This window comes from Falco punctatus (assembly GCF_963210335.1).
Source record: "Falco punctatus genome assembly, chromosome: 2".
In the NCBI taxonomy this organism is placed as follows: domain Eukaryota; kingdom Metazoa; phylum Chordata; class Aves; order Falconiformes; family Falconidae; genus Falco; species Falco punctatus.
In genome coordinates, this window is record NC_137581.1 from 67270287 (window position 1) to 67291150 (window position 20864).

Sequence of the window (20864 nt, forward strand, 5' to 3'; positions counted from 1 at the left end):
GACAGAAGCCAAAGGGATACATGTCCCCAGCAATCAGCATGGTGGGTAAGGTAGAAGAGCAGAGTACTTTTAATGCAATCATGGGCACAAGTAAAACTGTTCAAACGTTGGCTCTCCCTTCAGAGAGCACTGAGCTCATCATGGATTAGTCACCCATGTGCAGCCTAGGGCAAGTCTGCACTCATGTTCAAATGTAATTAAACCTTTCCCTAGCAATCACCCTGCTATGGAAAGGCGTGCACCGATTCTGAAAGGATAAGCAAGTTAGTTCTGGAACACATCAAATTTGAAAAAATATTTTAAATGGAGGGAAAGTAAACACATGCACACACACAACTATCTGGGACAAAGGGGATTTCTTAGATGTCTTCATTTCCTGCCACAGAAGCAGAGGCTGACTGCTTATTCAACTCCACTGCTATTTATACCCTGTCTCCGCATCATGAGAGAAAAAGCAAGACAGCTCCACAACGAAACTGCAGTTCCTCTGGCCTGGGCCTGCCAAGCCCAGTCCCTTAGCAAATGCCTTGTGCAATCATTTTGGACTTCCCTCTTGCTCACTGGTGCCAACACATGTATCATCGCACTTGCATGGGTGAGCACACTCATAACAGCTTTATCTGTCACCGGTCCTTCATGATGCTTCATTTCCATGGCTCCTCAGTGCATGCTCTTTGCCTGTTCTCCATCGTCACTCCACAGTACATAGCAATTGTTCTGGCTGCTTTCTTCAGTTTGAGCTGCTCCCTCCTTTTGTACATGGGCTGAGGGGTATTTGTTTTCTTTTTAAAGTAAAGGGCTTTGTTTACAGTATCAGGTTTTTAAATGAGGATTTATAGCAGACCCCATAATTATAACAGTCCCAATAAACAGTACAAACTGTCATTTACAGCTGCAACACAGTGTTATAGTTATATGCCAGCATAACATCTCCACTATGTCAGCCTAACTATACATTGATGCACTTCAAGCAAATCAGATCTCACAAAAACTGTAACTGCTGAATTGCAGCTCTCTTGGAGGAATCCTTGGTATTTCTCTCTTCAGTACTGGAAAATACCATCCAGCTGGTCAGGGAGAAGAAACTTTGGCAAGCATGAGAGCAGGGGTGGGCAACCACCTCCAAATACCAACACAAAATAAGAATTTCACTGCCTGTTTTGATGAGCACGCTGTGTGACATTCAGGGGAAATATGCAGAAATACTGCCCATGTCATTTTCCCCTCACCACTTCTGAGCTGCAGTTGCTTAGCCTGTTTGAGCACCAAGCTTTCAACAGTGAGAACACAAGCAGTGAAGCCCTAAAGTCAAGTTGCTGATTTAGGCTGGGATGGTATCGTCCAACCAACCACCTCTCTGAATGATAAGAAGAGGTTTGCTCAAGCAATACAGTTGCTTGGTGGCCTGCTCCTTGCTGTGCCTGCAGCACAAATACAGCTCCACCCAGGGAAGCAGGACTGCTTCTCTGCAACCTCGACACATACGGGAAAAGCACGGAGTACAGCAATTTTTCCCGTTCATTAGGTAGGCTCTAAATAGTAAAGGTTGGAAATGGAGGGAAAGCAGAGACAACTGAAGAAAGGAAGGAGCTCACAAACTGGAGAAGCTTTAGTTTAGGGTACAAGAGAAAAGAAAGAAAGAGAGCAGAAAAGGTGGAGTATGAGATGAAGTGCAAACAGGGCAGAAGAACAAAGCACAGGACAGGCAGGATTCCTGGAAACTCAACCAGCTCAAAAGGAAGCGATGTCAGACCACATGCAACTGCACTAGAAAACACACAGGAAAAATCCATTCATTTGAGTAATCATAAAAGTAAAATTGTTGCAGTTAACAAAAAAATAACAAAAAAATCAAGCTAGATGACTGCATGGCGCCTTATCCTCAAAGGTTCAGTACTGCATTTAGTATGCACAGCTTGGTTTCAGATATATTTCTAAAGGCGCCTGGGTTTGTTTTTCAAAAATTCTATGAGCATCACAGAATTAGTGTTCTGCTAATGCTGAGGAAAGGAGTCTCCTTCCATCCGTAACTAAAGTATATCCTGGCATTGCACTATATAATGAGCTTCTCCCTTTTTACAGTTTTAAAATGATTAGCGAGCACTTGCAGAGTGATTTGATTTAAACCAGAACTGTAACCTGTTTTTGGTTTTTTTTGCTTCTTTCCTAAAGAATGGCCAGAATTCATGCTATTAGCATGAAGTGTTTCCAAGAACTAGCATAACGTAGGAAAGTACCTTCAGTTCTTATTTCTCCCACCACAGGATAATGCAATTCATCAAGAAGGGTATTACTTCCCATTAAGCCAACATTGGATGGAAACACCATTGTTCCAAACAGTCCACAAAGTTTCAGAACAGCAGCCAAGGAGACTTTCTGGGAAGTAACAGGACTGCCAAAGACAGATGCATGTGTATTTTTGAGGAAAAGGTGGAGAGGGAAGGAAAAGCAAAAAGGACAAATCTGATGTTAATTTAGGGAGATGAGTCTCAAAGACCACCATTAAAAAACATGAGATATTGCTGTCAAGGGGCCGGTGATGATAATCTAACACCCACCACATGGCAAAGGACTGACCTGAGGCTGTTAACTTTTGAAACATGCTCAGACTTCTCAGTTTTGCAGAAAAAGTTACACCAAAGAGCATCAGAAGGCTGACAATGTAGGTTTGCCATATAGTATATCAGAAATGCCAGCTAAAAAGAAATACCAATTTCTCTTAAACTATGCCAAATTTCATACCAGAATGATTTCAGAGACAAGCCAGAGAGAAGCGGCACATCTGATCAAAGTTACCTGTTAGCACAAGAAACAACTCTGTGCCTTATTAACACGGAACATCAAAAACTGGTAATGTCAGCACCCATGGCTGAATTAGTAAGGGCAAAGGACAGAAACAGGCACCCTGTGGCATTCTCCATGGCTCCCGTCCGTGACTGGTGAACACTCATTCAGCAGCTTGCTCTCCTCTTCACGTTCAGCTCTGTGCTCAGCCCAAGCCAGAAGCACAAGAGCCTTGACTACATTATGGAAATCCCTTCTAACAAAATCCCAGTTACCTTGTCTTCAGTAAAGACAGGTCATGTTAGCACAAAGTTGGGCCAATGCTAGCGCAAACCCAAGTAACGTGGAGAGGTAGCCCACTTTTCACTGGGATATAAGCCTTGAAGGATTTTCAGTAGGAAAAGCTGTCACGAACACTAGTACCCTTAATTTTCTTTAGGGCTTCAACATCCGCTTTCCCTCCTGCAGTGTTAATTCCTGGAATTTACTACTCAATAAACAGACTGTACACCAAAGAAGGGTTAAGTTTCACTTTTACAAATCAGCTATGCATATTCAAATGAAAATAAGCATACTGATTCTCCAGAGAAACCATCAGATACCTGCTTCATGATCCCAGGAGCTTTTTATCTCTGCCTGTCTGCTGGTGCCTTACACACAATTCTTTATGGCTGTATTATCATCATCATCATCTATGGACTTAGTATTCCGCACGTACCAGCCACCCACAACTGAAGGGCTTCTTTGCATTACCGATTAGAATTGCACTAAATGCTCTGCTGGTTCTTTAACATAAAAAGGAACAAACAAACAAAAAAATCATCAAGCTTATTTTAACTTGACAGAGTTGAACCCAGGTAAAAAGCTAAGTCAGTAACCCACGGAACCCACAAATTAATTACCATATAGATGTATGTATCCAATCTAATGGAGATCAAAATCAAAATTAAAAAAAAAGAAGTAACCCATTATTCACCACCACAGTTTCAATTACAGCTGGGAGAATAATTCCGGTTAACATATTCTCTGTGGTCTGGCTCACACCCAAAGAGATGCTTCTTGGGAGGCAGCTCAGAAACAAAATTTGGCTTGAAAACTGGAGCAAGACACCTCTTTCGACGTCTTCCACAAAAATCAAAACAAAAAAAAATGACCAGCAACAGAAAAGTCCTCAGAATCACAGTTCTCCCCTTTTGAAGATTACTACTATTTTCTGGAGTAGGACATTGAGATTAATAAATGTATCCATCCATTCCTTCGTTAAGCTGGACTGAGCCAGCATTAATTTGTTAACTTTGTAATACTTCACACACACTAGTGCCATATGATGTCAAACTAAATTCACTTAGGAAAATAGAAAAGAACATTTCTTACCTGTTACTTTTTCCTCATAATTGTGGACTCCCACTGCTGAAGATAATTAAGTTACGTTAAGAGTCTTCTTTTTATTTTTAACCTCCCACTCCTAAAACATTTAATATTACCAGATATGAAAGAAAATTCATGGAAAAACTTATCTTTCAATGGTTTCATGCCATTTCTGTTAGTCTGCTTCTGTATAAGCTTGGGTAGATTTTTCAGTATCAGGGGAGACAATCTATTTTATAACAAGAAAAAAACACCAATAATATGCCAGAAAAAACTTGCATTTTAAAATACAAAAGTAGTATAGGGTTCCAGAGGCATGCAAAGGAAAATATTATAGCATTACGTAGATTATATAGAGATTACATTTCATACTAAGTCAATTTAGGTCAAAACCCATTGTGCTGAATTTTTCAATGAACTATAACTATATCCAACAGCTGTAGATATGAATACCCACCTAAAATAGAGAAAAAGACAAGAAATTATTGCTTTTGCAAGATACCAGCACAAGAACATACATGTATTAGGCATTGTTATATACAAAGTTGGTGCACTTTGGGTTGCAATTGCAGTACGCTTTCTAGAATAGTATTGCACAACTGATTTACTTGTTACTTAAAAGCCTATTCCACTGAGGGGCAACTAGTGAATGAACAGCAGCATTTACCTACATCCTCCTCCTATTCTGGAACCTTTCACTCCAGGCGATCTATAACACTATTCAGGACTGTGCACCCTGTAACTTCCTGGTTTACACTTTTCCACTTTCTTAAGAAAGGCACTGAATTTTGGAGGTACCGAAGAGAAAGGAATAGAAAGTTCCACAGTTCCTAGTGCTTTTTAAGAGCTGAGAGTTACTTTAGCAATACACCTTTCACAGATTATCAGTATAAATAAGTTAACAATTTTCCATTTAAAAATGAGTCATCCCATCCCACTGGAATAAGGAAACTAATCAGATTCAGATTCTGGTGATTGCACAGGTCTCATTTACCTCTAAATCACTGAATTAAACTAGTTTAAGACCAAGAATGAACAAAAGCACTCACAGATATTTAGTAGCTTCTGCCAAGTAAATTGCCAGACCTAATCCAAAAGAAGCGTGATCCATTTTCTAGTTTCTGATTTATAAATTAGGCAAAATCTGACTCATTTTTACAAGTAAAATTGTATAGTGCTTTTTTAAAAGTACCTCATCTTTGTGTCATAACAAAAGTTACTGTTTTAAGTGTGGAAGATCTCTGTTTCCCCTTAGTGAAATCATTAAACCAGGCAGCAAACTTTACAGCATAGAAAAGTTACAATAAACGTTTGGAAGAACAGCTGTAAGCTTTAAGGATTTCTATGAGTTTATGAGACAAAAATATCTGGATAGAGAATACTAAACAGAATCATTCAAGAGTGGGACTTGACAGTCCATTCATATAGTCCATATTCATGTTAATTACCCAACTGCATGTCTTTATTGCCTCTTCTCTCCCCAAAAGCCAAAACTACACAAACTCTTTGCTTTTATAATACAGTAAATCTATGTGAGTTTACCTGGCATGCTCTTGGTTCACTCTTAGATTAATCCTTCAATAATTTGTCCTCACCTAATACGTGACTGCCTTCAGTACCAAATCAGGTCAGCCGTGGCTACCTGGTACCCAGCGACAGTATTTTGCTGACAGGTACTCCAAGCCAGCTGAGCACTGCACAGCTGTATTAAGCGTTCTGTTGTACTTCTCTGCCAGACTCTCGGGCTGAGACTCAGCACCATGCCGTGGGTTCCTGCTTCTTCCAATTTGGATCTCAGCTGCCTAGCTTGGGACTTATGCAGAAGCTTGCGTGCATTTATCTGCAAACCTGAAACTCTCCAATGGTTTTGGGCAAATAACACCATCAGTAGCATGGTAGGTACACCACACTGGAATGGCTGGCGTAACACTAGCCTTCTCTCCTTGGAAAATGTCTCATACATGCATGCTTTCATAAGACTGAACAGCATAAGAGCTGGGACCAAGGACTACACTGTAGATATTTAGGAAGAACAGCTACTACAGCACCCTTTAAACAAAACATCCTCAGAAAAGGAGTGCTACAGAACAGATGGGCTGTGGTGTGTAAGTTCAGAAGTGACAGGATTTTGACCTTCTTTTTGCACCTACTTGAGGCAGGGTTAGTTGGCAACACCACAAACAGTCAAGAAAACTGGAAAAGGAAGATCATCAACAAGCTCCTGGAGCTAAAAGTGAAAACACAGATCTCAAATTCCTGCCACTGCATGGAAAGTGCAGCAACTGCTACAGATTCAGACAACTCATTCACATTCTTATGTAAACACCAGCAAGGCAAGAAAACATTAACAGCTGTACAGGAATAATACTGATACATCTACACGAACCAGGTAAGATGGGAAAAGCCAGACTGAATACCGTAAAGAAAAATCACCACTTCTACTCCATCAGAAAATATTTCAGCCTTTAATGAAAACTGCAGGTGAAGAAACTCAGGTCACCACAATTCCTCTCATCTTAAAAAAAAAAAACAACAAAAAACAAAACCAAAACACACACCCAACCCCAAGCTTTGACAAAGAGGCTTTAAGTAGTCAAAAAATAAGGGTGAGGTTTTGTCAAACAATAGAAAGGTACATTTAAAATAGGAAAATAAAAATAAAATATGTGTCTGTTGCCCATTTATTAAGCAGTTAGTACTGAACATTGTTAATGCTTATGTCCAATGCAGCAAATGAGGTCAAAAATGCAGCAAAACTTGCAGAAACTTATCTCAATTTGTGAAGACCAAAACGACTGAAGAACTATTACTGAGCCTGTCGAATGGACAGCATATTGATTAAGTACAGCATGGGCAAAAACAGAATGAGGTTGTTTCAAACAAACAACCCCCCCCCAAAAAAAAACCAACAACCCCAAACCCAAAACAAACTCAAGTTAGTCATTCACACTGCTGCATCATAAATTAACCAACTGCTTCCAAAACAAAATACTTTAACAATTAACATGTCAATACACAGAAGCTGTTTACAGAGGATGAGGTAACAAAAATTTTTTGATAAATCCATTAAAATATAAAGCATATGGTAAAAACTTCCTTTATACATCTGTTTGATTTAGTTCTAAGCTACTAAGACTAGAAAGGGGTTAGGAACTAAGATAGCTTGTAAAAAGGGACTATTAAAGAAAAAGTGGAAAAAAGGATTGCAAGAGGCATACAAAGGCTCCTGGAACAGGAAACATGGAGAACATTACAGAAAAATGAACAAGGGGCATAAAAAAGTAATTGCAGCAATCAGTTTACTGAAAAGGAAAACCATTCCCATATATCCTTCTCCCAGATACTACAGAGTCAATGAGGTTGAAAAGCAATTCACTCAAACTTGAAAATGCCCATACAACATATAGTTGACCTTCTTAATGTCATTGCCATACTCGGTACTTGCTTAGTTTCACCTAAAGAACTAGATATTAGATGGCAAAAACCTACATTCTCTGCAGAATTCACTTAAGTTCAAGCAGCAGCCCACTGTGGAGTCCTTCTGTAGGTAGACTGTAAACAACTGGTACTTCTAACCAACTTCCCAGGGAAAGTTTCCATATTCTTAGAAGATAATCATGGGTAGGTGCTCTTTGGGATAACGCATGACCATTCGGGATTGCTCTGACTCACTGCTTTCCTTCATTAAGCTGGACCAAGCAGAAGTGTCACTGCCCAGTTTTCAGTTAATGCATGTACACAAATACAGTTGTCAGTTCAGATAACCTTACAGAAATAAGATTTCAAGAGTGATGGGAAAAGAGCACATGTGCACAATTTCAGAAATTGTACTTGCCCCTCGGGTCTGAGCAAGGCTGCAATTCATTCGCAGATGTACCAGTGCAGTCTCTGGCAGTGGTATGATTTACACCAAAGCAAGGCAGACAGTGCTGGTGTCTGCTTAACCTACACTGGAGTTATGCACAGAGGTAGTTGTACTACCACTGACTGAAATACAGCATAGGTAAGGAACATGTTTTAACAGCAAAAAGGTACCAGGAAACAGCTCCATCTCGCAGTTTTCATTAAAGCCATGAACAGACTTACTTATCACAGAAACAAGTAACACAGAGCTCATTAGACACTGCTTCATATCACTGTCCCCTGCAGTCACAGAAGTTTTCTTTTTAGGCCACACAAATTCCAAGACAAACAAATTCATTATTCACTCTATTTCACCATTCTAAAGCAACACCAGGACTACCACCCAAGGATAAATCCAGTACTCCATCATGACATAATACCTTTTTTATTACAATATCCAAAAAACTGAGTATGCAAGATTTTGAGATCTCATGATCCCTTCTTCAATCTTAGGAATGTGCCATCTAAAGACTGTATATTTAAACCATAAAGGAGTTTAAATGTAAAGAAAAGAGAAAAATGCAATTTCTTCATAAACATTCTGTGTGTCTCTTCCTACCAACCACGCCATCCTCTGTAAAACCCGAAGATTTCTTTCTGTAAAGCAAATATATATATAGTGTTGGTAGCCCGCCCCACCCCGTTCCCAAGATCAGTTTTTATTAATCTTTTGTATTAGTGTCAACAATCAGCTACAGATACATATTACTTTGAGAATTAAATACATAATCGTTTAATTCAAACAAGCAGAAGGGCAAGAGGAAAAAGCATTATGTGGATGGCACATTTGGTTGCAGATTACCAAAACATTCAGCCTTTACAATTCAATGATTCTTTCTCTAGTAATCAACTTTCAAATAAAATTTCTCTTTGTTGCAATTACAGACCAAAATACACTAGATAATTTTCTTTTACTACAATCTTACCATAGTAGTTTAAGAAGTACTATTACAAAATGCTTTTAATTAGTGTACTCTTTACAAAGAGTCAGAGAGGCAATGTAATAGCAGAGTACAGTGTAAAGAGTGCTTCTAGGAACTAGGAGTTTTTGTAATATGCTACTTGGTAAGCGATATAGCTACAGAACTCACAGCCACAACTGTTATGTCTACTCTCTCTCACTTAAGTAGCTGCAGCTTCAGTGCATTCAAACTGTGCCCGATGTCTCTGAACGGAGAGTTCTGCCTTTGTGAGCAATCTGAACAGATTAACACTGGTTTGAATTGAAAACACCCCTCCTTGATCTGAGCTAACTATGTAAACGTACACAGGAGAGGGGAGTTTTGAACTCAGCCAGGAAAGTGAATGCTCACCACGGCCACCAAGGGAAACTCTCAACCTGAAGAGAGGTGGTCGGAGAATAACAGAACTGGAACACAAAAAGAGGCAAACAAAAAAAAAAAAAAAAAAGACAAACAGCAACCAACAGAGCAAACACTTTAGAAAGAGCCTAATCCTTAAGCCTGCTTCAGATATTGCTCTGCTCTATAAAAGTGAATTTAGGACCTAAGGCTTGTAAGTTATAAGAGGCCCATACGGCCAAGTCCATCTTCAATGTCACTGAAGTGCTTTCACAAGATATAGCTTTTCCCCGTGTTCACTGGTGAAGATGGGAGCCTTTTTGTAGTGTTCCACCAACTCATCCATAGTATTAAAGCGACGCTGCCCAATACAATAGACATTGTCCACGAGCTGCACCTTGAAATGTTTGTTCTTCCCCGATGCTTTTAGAGATACTGAGAAGTCACTGGGCTGTTGAGAAGAATTCAAAAGAAAAAAAAGAATTACATAAAAGTGAACAAAATGAGGGCGTAATTTTGTGGTTTCAGGAACAAACTGTGTCATATAGTTGATGGTAATTTATGCTAGTCTTTGTTCCACAGCTCGGTGCTTCAGCTACTTAAGAAACCCAATAGTCTATTATTCAATAAATAATTGCCATCATTATTAACGTGCACAGTTAAGTCAGTTAAGTGAAAGCTCCCCAGATGCACAGTCTGAAGTTGCCAATTACATGACTAAATTGCAAATATTATCTTAGTTACTCAACCTAGAAGCATGAGAATGTCAAGGAGAAGGGAAAAACATCCAGCACGTATGGTTTCTTTGCTAGAAAGTCCTGGAGAAAGCAATTATTGCCATACTGCTTGGGCGAGATGAAAATTCCCCTTACCACTTTTTTTAGAGCCGTGACCACTAGAGGGCCGTTCTTGCTTTGCATTGCAAAAGCCAAAACCCCATTCATCTTTTATCTTCATTATCACATGTATGGGGAATAATTTCTCCTATTGAGTACACATTTTTTGTAAAAAAATATAAAGCTATAGAACAAAAACATAGTACAAATCTCACCATCAAACCACTGTCCAAAAAAGACAAAATGTAAGCACTAATTAAGATATTCAGGACAGAACAATTTCACACTATACATCTCTTTGTCTTGGCATTGCCTTAAGGAAGACAGTTGGGATGAGACCATTCCGCTTTCTGCACCACATGCCACCTTAGGAGGGTAGAAAGGACACACTGTCCCTCTCTTCCAGCTGAACTCCATCTCTATCCATTGACTGCTGCTGGTTGGCCATACGGATGGCAATACAGGACTTGCCCTGCGAGAGGCTGCTGGAGGCAGCTGTTGCCAGCCAGCAGAAAAAGGAATAATAACAAATAAAAAGCACACACCAGAGTTTGTAGCAAGTGCTTAATGGAGACAAGTAACACCTCTGCCCCACCACTCTGCTGCTTTGGTTGGGCCACTGCTGCAAACCTGAACTCGTCCAGGGTAAACCAAATGCACAAGGGGCTATGTGGTTCACAGCACTGCCTGACAAACAGCCCCAAGCGCAGCTGTGGCACAGCAGAGGTCCAAGCGGGGTGGGGTGGGGGGGGGGTGAAGGCATTTGTACATTACTGCTTTCACCAGAATTTGGTTCATGAAACCACAGCCTCGAGTCCTCTACACTGCATTTGGGGGGTGAGATACTCACTGAGTACATACCCAGGTAAACTGAAGGACAGCATTTTCTCAGTCACGCTGTCTTTTTTCCTGCAACGATGCATGCCTGTGCCCCACACATCCCCCGTGTTCTATCCCAAAATCTCATCCCTTGCACCTCCCTCTCACCTGTTTTAGTATCAATGCCTTCTCTGCCTTCCCTTCCGACTCCACCTGCCCTGCCCAGAGCAAAGCGAGCTCCTGCTGTGCCTGTTGATTTGGCTCTGGCCCAACTCCCCAGGCTTGTACCTCAGCTTTAGGCAGCAGCTCTTCCCCTGTTGCACTGCTCAAGGCAGCAGCTAGCTCCCCACACCTCTGGAGTAACTCTCTTCTACCTCAAGCCCACTACGTTCCAGATCCACAAGCATCAATTCTTTAAAAATCATTTTACAGAACACCCACAGATGAATTACCCCCTCCATCTATAACCCAGGGTCACTGGGCCTTGGCCAGGTCAGTGCAGGGTCCATCAGGAAGGCTGCCTCAGGCATCAAGCAGCTCCAAAGCCACCGGCTCAAAATACACACAACACCCTCCGTGACTACTTAGAGGACTGGGGAGGGTGGGGAAAGGGATGGAAACAAATGTGCATGAGAGTGTATCTTTGGGGTTTCCAGTGCTCCACCCAAGATACATTTCATGCCCTGTCATCCATCCTTAGCTCCAAGTTGGAATACTTCTATTTTAAGCCAGCTAGCTCTGATATTAAACCCCTGCCTCAGGAGCACTGCAAACAAGGCTGCACAGAGCTCACACCAAGACTGACCTATTTTCAACACCTATCCTACTGGGTTAAAGCTAACCCAGTTGTACCAACACTGCGCTGTGCTTAAGACCCTGAATGCAGTGTGGACAAACCCTCCAAGCAACCATAACCACACAGGCCTGGGACCTGTTTTAGTGGACATCTCCATAGTCGTAAGCAGCAGCCATTGATCGGTAACAAAACACAGGCCTGCACAAAAGAAAGCTCTGCAGAAGCTCTGGGACCCTGGGTTCATGGAGGAGAAATCTATGGCACGGGCTCTGGGCAGTGTGCCGATCGCTGTGCTCTGAACACAGGCCACCAGGCAGGTCCATAGGGTCTCTTCAAGGACAGCACTGAGGGGGGCACTTACACACTATCCGCTTAGGATTCAAGAAACATGATCAAGTCTTGCTGACTGAAGCTCTGCTCCTTCCATGGGCAATGCCTACCCCAAACGAAAACCAGTAACCAGAAGGCCCTCATTTAAAATAGAAGAGCTTGCAAATGGAAATTTCATAATCTGAACCAAACACATTTTTTTTTGGTTTTAGGAACAGGAAAAGATGTTATGACAAAGGTTTAAAAATAAGTGAAATAATCACTTTGTGCCCAACAACGTTTTAATATTTTCTGACAAAGCACAGTTGTTTTCAGCATATCCAAATTATGAGTTTTCAAAGCTCTTTGTATCTGCTAAGAATCATTATCTTTAGACCAAAAAGCATATGCTAATGACACACAGAGACATGCAGCACTGAAAGAGGTCTTAGACCTCTGATCTACTGTCCTATGTCCCAGGCCCTGGCCAGACATAGACCTCTGTGAGACGATCTACAGACTATGTTAAATACTTTCCTGCCATTTTAATTATAACTTCAATGAATGAACGTTCTCCTGAACTATTGTCCATTCTTCCCAGCCTCCGCACTGCTAATTAGATTAATGCATAAATAGAAGACTTTATTATAACTTATTTTCTCCAGAGTATGTTACAAAGTTTATTCTTTTTGTGATCCGATTTAATTAAAAAAAAGCCCACAACCAAAAAAACAAGCGGAAAGGCTGATCTAACTCCTGAGAGCCATCATCCGGTGCTAAGAGATGGAAGAGCTCGAACAGCTGTTGCAAAAATCCTGAAACCCTTTATTGGCCTCAGCATAGTAATTTCTACAAGAGTCAAACAAACAGCAAAAGAAACTGGACTTGGGTTTTTTTTTGTTTTGTTTTGGGTTTTTTTTGTTTGTTTTTAGTTCTTTCCCACTCTAACAAAACTGCAAAATGGTTAAAAAGACTATTTAAAAAAAATTCTAGATAAACTACTGCTCTTAATATTACCATTTCAAAGTATGCTGGTTCAATGCAGCTTGAATTGGTTCCCTGCTGTCCTCCTTGGATTTGCTCCAAGTCTGTTTATTTTATTTACTGTTTAAACTATTTTGTTTCAACTGCTGGCCAATTTTTCTCCCTTCTCCCTCTTAAATTAACTGCTATATTTGGATGTTTGCACACTAACTTTTCCAGGAATAAAAGCCTCACATACACCAAATAAAGGCACATCAGAAGTAAGCTTTAATCCCTGAAATCTACAGAGGACTTGATGATGCTGGAACAGAATTACAGAACACAGATTCATGGCAGAGAACCTGTGAATATTTTTACACCATCATAACTGGGAAGACATAAACCTGAAGTTAAATCAATTCCTACAACAGAAAACTGAAGATTAGCTGCAGCTCTTCAGTCTAGGTGAATTACTTTTTTGAATTGTTTCATATTCCTTTATTTTAACACCAGATTATCACGAAGATGACCACAGGCTAGCTGGTGCCTACAGCATGTGGAAGACAACAGGTAGGAAGATGTTCCTTTAATTTTACTTCTTTGGTCAGGAACTTCACTGTCTTTTTAAAAAAGGATAGAAAACCTTATCAAGAAGACAAGTTAGAAAATGACATAATGGAAAACAAGTGAAACCAGGAAAGAAGGTTCCCTCTTTACAACCTCCATTTGAGAATGAAACAAGGCAATTTTATTATAAATGGCAATGTTGGGGAAAAATAACTCCCACTGGAAGCCTTCTACTGATTTTGTAACTTGTCAATCCACTTCCACTTGGCAATGCCCTTCCTCCATGGAAGATATTCTCATGCACTCATTCTTCAGACTATTCTAGATCCTTTAAGCTCCAGCCTGTAAGCCTGACCCGGAGCTTCCCAACTCCTTCCACTTCCATACCCAGGTTTTCCCTCACTCCTCCTTCACCCAGCCAAAAAAATCAAGTCATAGCTCAAAGGTCTGAAGTCAGGCTGGACAGAAACATCCGGGAGAGTTAATTCCTTTTTCTACCCATTTAGATATAAATAAATACCCTTCCTCTCCATGTAATGTTTGCCATGTTCCAAAATCAATGTTACACAGGTCAGAAACATGAATTGGCTCCATCAGTCTTCAAATACAGCTCTAATAAGATTTCTGTTCTTCCATTTGAAGTAGACTACTAAGGTATTTCCTTAAGCCTGGTTTTGAAGGTAAACTTTCTCCTCCTCTTCATTGTATTTGTCAATCACAGCATGTCACGGAAAATGACAAATGCTTCAGTTTTTGAACAGCTGCCACATTGCATTGCTTCTATCCAACACTTGCAGGATTAAAACCCCAGGAAAATATGGGACAGCCTGAATGCTACACAATCAGCTTCTCAAAAAGCATAGAAACTCTCAACCTGTGCATCCTCCCTCTGCTGTCACTATGGCTGGACAAAGAGCAGAGAAGCTAAATGTGATCTCAAAGGGCTGACAAAAATCCAGTCGGACCTACAATCCTCAGTATCATCTTAATACATCTACAATCATCAGGATCAGCTGGTATTATACCCTGCAACCTCATTTAGGATCGGTTATTATAATTTGATAGCCGTGACACTATCGGCAGAAGGTAGCCATTACTTCCTAATGAATAATTGCTCCTGAAATCATGCAAAAAATTGCATAGCTTATTCATGCTAATAAACAGAACTGGTCTGAGAAAAAAAAAACATTGTCTCTGCTTCATGGGAAGATGTTGCAGGGCTATGAAGTAGTGGTGTTTTGCACCCACTCACAACAGAACGCAATGAGACTGCAAGTCCTGACAGAAGCTCCCTTTGAAGTCTAAGGGTGTCTGCAGCAGAGGATCTGCTCAGAAGCTTGAGGTGTGGTGTGGCTGCCCTCCCTCATCACCAGCCACAACCTATTACTGCTTCCTGTTAGCTATAGCACTAGCAAGCACACTTGTTTCCCAAGGTGAACCTGAACAAAAAAACCTCTTCCTTCCAGATTTGCTTCTCTCCCCAGTGGAATCTTAGATCTTCAAAGCATGTCAATCACCTACCCAACCCAGACCAATGGTGTCAGCCAAGTCTTACTTGTCTTCTGTTAGGTACTAAACAGAGAGAACAAAAATCTGACCATTAAAGAACTTGCAATTCAAAAAAGGCAAGAAATGGCTGCACAGAGACCGCATCGATTAAATCTGCATTATTTGTTCAGAAGTACAACCTAAACGAGACAACAAACTTCAGTTTTCCACCAAAAGGGCAGCCTGCAATGCAAAGAACAAATCAAGCAGTGTTTCTAACTAGGCATGTTCCACTTCAGTCTCCTCCTTCATGTCTCCAAAACTAAGGTGACATTACTTAGGTGTAACAGAGTTGCAAAAACGTTACCAGTAGGTAACTGTGCCTGTTACATAAACTATGGGCTTAAATGGTTCAAACAAGTTTATGGTTCTAATAATAGTATTTCGTAATTAATGAAGATAATCAGGCTTCTAGCCACCTGACAGAGTTCGTCTCAGGATATTCTCCACTATGGCAGCATCCCTTAGATCTAAGGGTAACTGAGGAGATTATTTACAGCGAAAAGAATCTAGCTGTGAGACAAATATCTGGTAAATTACATCTAGAGAAACATTGTAAAATCTTGCAACTACTAAAATTTGAAATGGAAAAACATGACAGTCTCATCAAGTGAATATAGAATGATACAAGCCATCTATCCAGGGAGAGCTTTTCATAGCTCAGTAACAATAGGAAAAACTCAAATCTGTGGAAAAATCTTATACATACAAATGTTTGCAACTATGGTGACAGAAGGCTATAGAAAACTCTAAAACAGGTCAATAATCAGGCACAGGATTAGCAGAATGACTCACAGTTTTATCTATGGGCCTTATTAGAAATGAATAACCCCTGTACCCACAGCTTTAATAGGTGGGTTCATAACACAATGCAATGGGACTTGCTGGTCTGCTGGAAAGATGAGCAAACTGGAGAGCTGATAACTTCGCTCTCTTCAGCCTGGTCTCTCTAACCAAGCTCTTTTGCTCTGATCGCGCAGACACTCCTGGTGACTTTTAGCCACTGCATGAAGGGCCTGTGTAGTCATGCATGTGAAGTACAGTAACCATCAAGAATTTGAGAGTCATTTCTAAAGTCTTTCTGTGTTCCAAGCTTGAAACAGGTATTTTATGATATTTTTCCCAATGCTACCAAGTATGCTTATCTGCTTATTGCACCACTCCAGACACTTAACGAAAAACAAAACCCCCACCAAAAAGTTAGCAATCCCCAATGCTTTTATAATTCACATACATGAACAAATGACATGATGGTATGACATATAAAGATTAGGGCATACAAAAGTCTGAGATGTAGCAAAGTATTTCTTTAAACCTAATAAAAACTAAAACTCTCTACTAGTACTAAGACCGTAGTACTCAGACATTTACATGTGTAACTACAGTTTTTCTCATTGCTCAAAAAACTCCAAATACAGAATCTGCAAGACCAGATCAAGATTACAAAAAAGAAAAAAAAATATGAAGTCCCTCAATTCAGCACTTTTTTTTTTTCATGTGTGCAAAAAACTTGCTGTAATATGAATTGTGAAAATTTTTCTGGGATTCCATTAAGCGTCAGATGTAGAAACAACTTGAAGACCACATTCTGAATGAAACTTTTTGTGCTCTACAAGCAACAATTTTCCCAGCAACAATGCAGGAAGCAGATTTGAAACTGCTTTGAATACAAGTATGTTCAGTGTTATGATGTCATGTTAAATGAAAAGGTTACTGTGTCTTTTCAAGAAAATTCATTTACTCCAGAGGTAGACTCTTCGGCACAAAGAAACAGGCTGTAGCACGGTGATCACTGTGATATGGCATGGGCTTAGAAATGGCTATGCATTTTTGTATTTAAGTAATGTATTAATTTTCAAATTGTCCCTCTGACACTTCCCCGAAAGACAGCAGAAAATTGATAGCTACTGTCTCAGAATAACCCACAATGCAGCATCCATATCTGAAAGTGAGCTTCTACCTGCTGGATGGACACACCAAGGGCACACCATATCCAGTATGGTTCAGACAGGATGCTACTTTGAAGAGACTGCTGAAATGCTGTAATTTAATGATTACCATAATCCTCTAGTGGCTTTCTACATTTTAGAAGATGTATGCACCATCTTAGCCTCTTCTTCTGTTGATTAAAGAAACTTGATTTCTCCCTCAGACTCTGTAAGTCAGTCATGTTTTCTAAATTTCTATTTTTCTTCCTGTTTTCCTCTGGTTTATTTGCATTTGCCTTCATCCAGTGATTAACTAAGAGCAGAAATAGAAACTCAATGACACAGAGCTTCAAAGAAAGGGTAGTTTGACAGCTATTATGTTTTCTGCAGAGCAAATTTATCAACGAAAGATGCCTGAAACCTAATCATACAATACTGTATCCAGAAAAAAATAATATACTTGGGACAGTTACAGAATTGTATTTTGTCAATAATATTGCATGTGATGTAAAAATTTCAGGGAATAGCAAGAGTCCTAGGTTCAATAATAATAAACAACTACTGTTTTCAAAAAATTAGAATGCAATTTTATTTGGATTTAGAAAATCCTGCAGAATTAGCAATTTCCTTGTCTTTCAGCTGTTCTGCTGTCACTGTTCATCTCCCTCGCCAGAAGCCAGCATGCCTGCCAATCCCAAATTTTAGCATTGCATATGAGGAATGCATGACAATTCAAACTGAAACCTGAAATACTTAGTTGCTTGTCCACTGAAGGGTACCCTTTAGTATGCACTGTTTAGTGAATCTGCCTCAATACTACCTCATATTCTGACTTCATCCAAGTACCTCTTCTGAGTAGTTGAAATTTTAACTTAGGAAGAACAAAAACAAGAGATGAAATGCAAAACATATTTCAAAAAAAGTACTGGGAGCTAAAAGGGTCTTTACTTCCACATTCCAGCTCAAGCCTAATTTTATCTGTTAACGTAAATTCTTTGTTTTACAGCCTGTAGTCATGCCAACACCTACTACTGACTAGTTACTCAAATCTTTTACACAAAAAATAGCATATGAGAACAGTGTTGTTCCAATTTATAGCCAAATATGATAAAGAATATCACAAGTTCTAACCAGAGGTGATATATGCAATCAATACAGCCTTCTAAAGTCATTAAAGTCAAGAAATCTTTAAAAAAACATAGTATAGCTCAAACTGAATGTATTTGACACTGCTCTAGTTTTTATTCGTAGTCTACGTTGTAAACCAGGATAGCCCACAACACGGGCACAGTGAAACCTGATATAAATATGACACAGGGATCGATATCTGTAGCTGTATAAGGTATACTTATTTTAGTAGTATCATACACTCAAATTAGAAGACTGAGCTAACACAACTGTATTAATTTTGAATTTTTATACATGAAGCAAGAAAATACTTAGATGGAGGCATCTGCTAGACAACACTTTGTCTTCAGGGACTGACCTTACAATTGAAACAATAAATGCAGAACAGCCCTAATCACAAATTCAGATTTGGTGGGGGTTTTTTTTGGTAGCTTTTAATAGGTATATTAGGGAATTATTAAAATCTCTCATCTTTTCAAAATCACAGTCAAGGAATAATTAAATTTTGAGAACTTTAACTATGAATTCTCTGGCTTCAGCATACATGAAAGACCTTTCAGTGTAATTTTAGATTTCAACTTCCAGAATTACAATGATCCCTAATGAATATTACTCATATCCCTCTGATGTCATCAAAGCTCAATCTAGAAAGCATGAGCTGCTAACTTGACCCCCTCTGTTGTGTATCATAACCTTAACAATTAGATACAACTTTACCTTATTAAAACCTAAATAATCTCAGTAGAACAGAAATACAGTAAAAAATGGGATTTTAACCAACAGTTTAAAGAACCTATGTTATTATTCAATTAAAAGCAGAACAAACCCGACCAATACAAAGATCTCAATTTGCAATTAGCTTTAAAATCAAGTTAATGACCAAATTTGCAATTCACAGGAATTATTTTATCTTGTAGTGCTGTAAATTTGAGGAGGATTGCATACGAGGAACATATGAAAAGTCAGATTGAAGCCTGAAATATTTACCTTGCTTGTCCACTAATTAAAAAACCCTGGCTAATACAAAACAGCTGCTAAATTTCAGTGCAAATGTCACTGCATTTCAGTAACAGACTAATTCTCACAAGCAGTAAGCGCATCAGTTGGTAATGCCAAAATGTTGCTTGTTTCTTTAAGGGTGAAAAGCCCTTTACTACAGATAGGGAAGCTATTAACTGTCATGCTTGCTAGCCCAAGCATTGGGTATTACAAAGCCTACCAGGCTGAGTACCACTTACCGAAGATTCACTATCTCTAACAAGGAAGTCTCCTTCCACTCCCCTTTCATTCAGGGCACATTCTGCTTGGTGTCGGGTAACATTCCCGTAATACCACTCTCTTCCAGCAAACCGTCCAGTAGAGGATGGTCCCGTGTAGCTTATCTGAGGCGGATGGGAAGTGTTAATGGTAGGACCATCGCTAATGATTACTACATAGTTTTTAGGAACAAGACCAATTTGCCCTCTGGAATTTTTACATTTCCACCATTCTGGGTCATTTTCTGGCTTTTCAATGACTTCCATCGTTTCCCCTTTCTCAAAATTGAGCTCTTCTTCTGTGACGGAGCTGAAGGGATACAGTGTCTGAACAACGTGAAGTACTTTGGTGCCCTGGCCGTTACTCATGGAAGCGCCTTTCCTTAAGCTGAGAAAGCTGGGGGAATCTGCAGTTGCCTCCTCAACCTCCTCTACCACATAGTTCGAAGGAAACCATCCAATCTGTCCATTGTAGCTACCTCTCCACCAGCCGTCACTGCACTTCTCCATGACAATCACTCGGGATCCTTTAACGAGGGACAGTTCATCCTCCCTTTCCGCGACATAGGCAAATTTCACGTAGGCTGGAATGTTAAGATCATAAATCCGGTCGGCACTACTGCCGTTGGATGGGTATTCTGCGTCTGTGCTAGGAGTGGGTGAGGCGTCTCTTGCACTTGTCTTTCTCTTGGTTTTTCCCAAACCTGTTAAAGAAAGACACATAAAGTGGTCACTTGGAATGCTCATCCCCAGACTGCAAACACTGGATTTGGTGACATGCTCTCCACCACTTTAACAACACTGCTAAATGGAGATCTGTAACACTACACAGTCAGAAAACACCACCTTTAAGAAATTATCTTTAACATCCAGTTGATGCACCATTAAGTAAGGAGCAATTTGTGTTATAATAGCTCTAGTCCCTTCCCAGAAGTACCAGAGTTTTAACACACTTTAAAATAGTGGTTTCTTCACTACTAGAACAGCTAATCACTGGAACAGTTGCACAGCTTGCTGTTATATCTCTTAAAAATCCAGCCAAATTATCATGCCTTTTAATTTTAGTGATGACTTTAATTTGGCTTAAGCAAAACATGAAAGGAAATCTACAAAAATAAACTAACACAGCCATAAAAGCTTAAGTTTCTCTGCAGATTACATTTCGCTCTCTTCATTCTTCAGTGAGTCCCCAGGCAGCTACAGCTGCAACTGCTTCCAACTGCAAGTCTCCTTTTGAAATCCACACCTCTTTCATCTACATTTCATCACGTACTATAAAAGCATAAACCTGACAGTGAGGAAGGTCATTTGCATATGTTCCCCTGTAATCTGTAAATTCTGATGTACTGTTGTGGCTT

At 39.8% G+C, this 20864-nt stretch overlaps 1 protein-coding gene across 2 annotated transcripts in view; it reads right to left on the reverse strand.

Moving 5' to 3' along the window:
- Window positions 1-8424: 8424 nt before the first annotated feature.
- NCK2 (NCK adaptor protein 2) overlaps window positions 8425-20864 on the reverse strand; it is an 88820-nt gene continuing 76380 nt past the window's right edge. For both annotated transcript variants that reach the window (XM_080377465.1, XM_080377466.1), the window contains exons 4-5: window positions 19489-20210; window positions 8425-9807 (exon numbers count right to left, since the gene is read on the reverse strand). In XM_080377465.1, coding sequence (XP_080233591.1) covers window positions 9613-9807; window positions 19489-20210 — 917 coding nt within the window. In that variant the 3' untranslated portion in view covers window positions 8425-9612. The remainder of the gene's footprint in view (window positions 9808-19488; window positions 20211-20864) is intronic.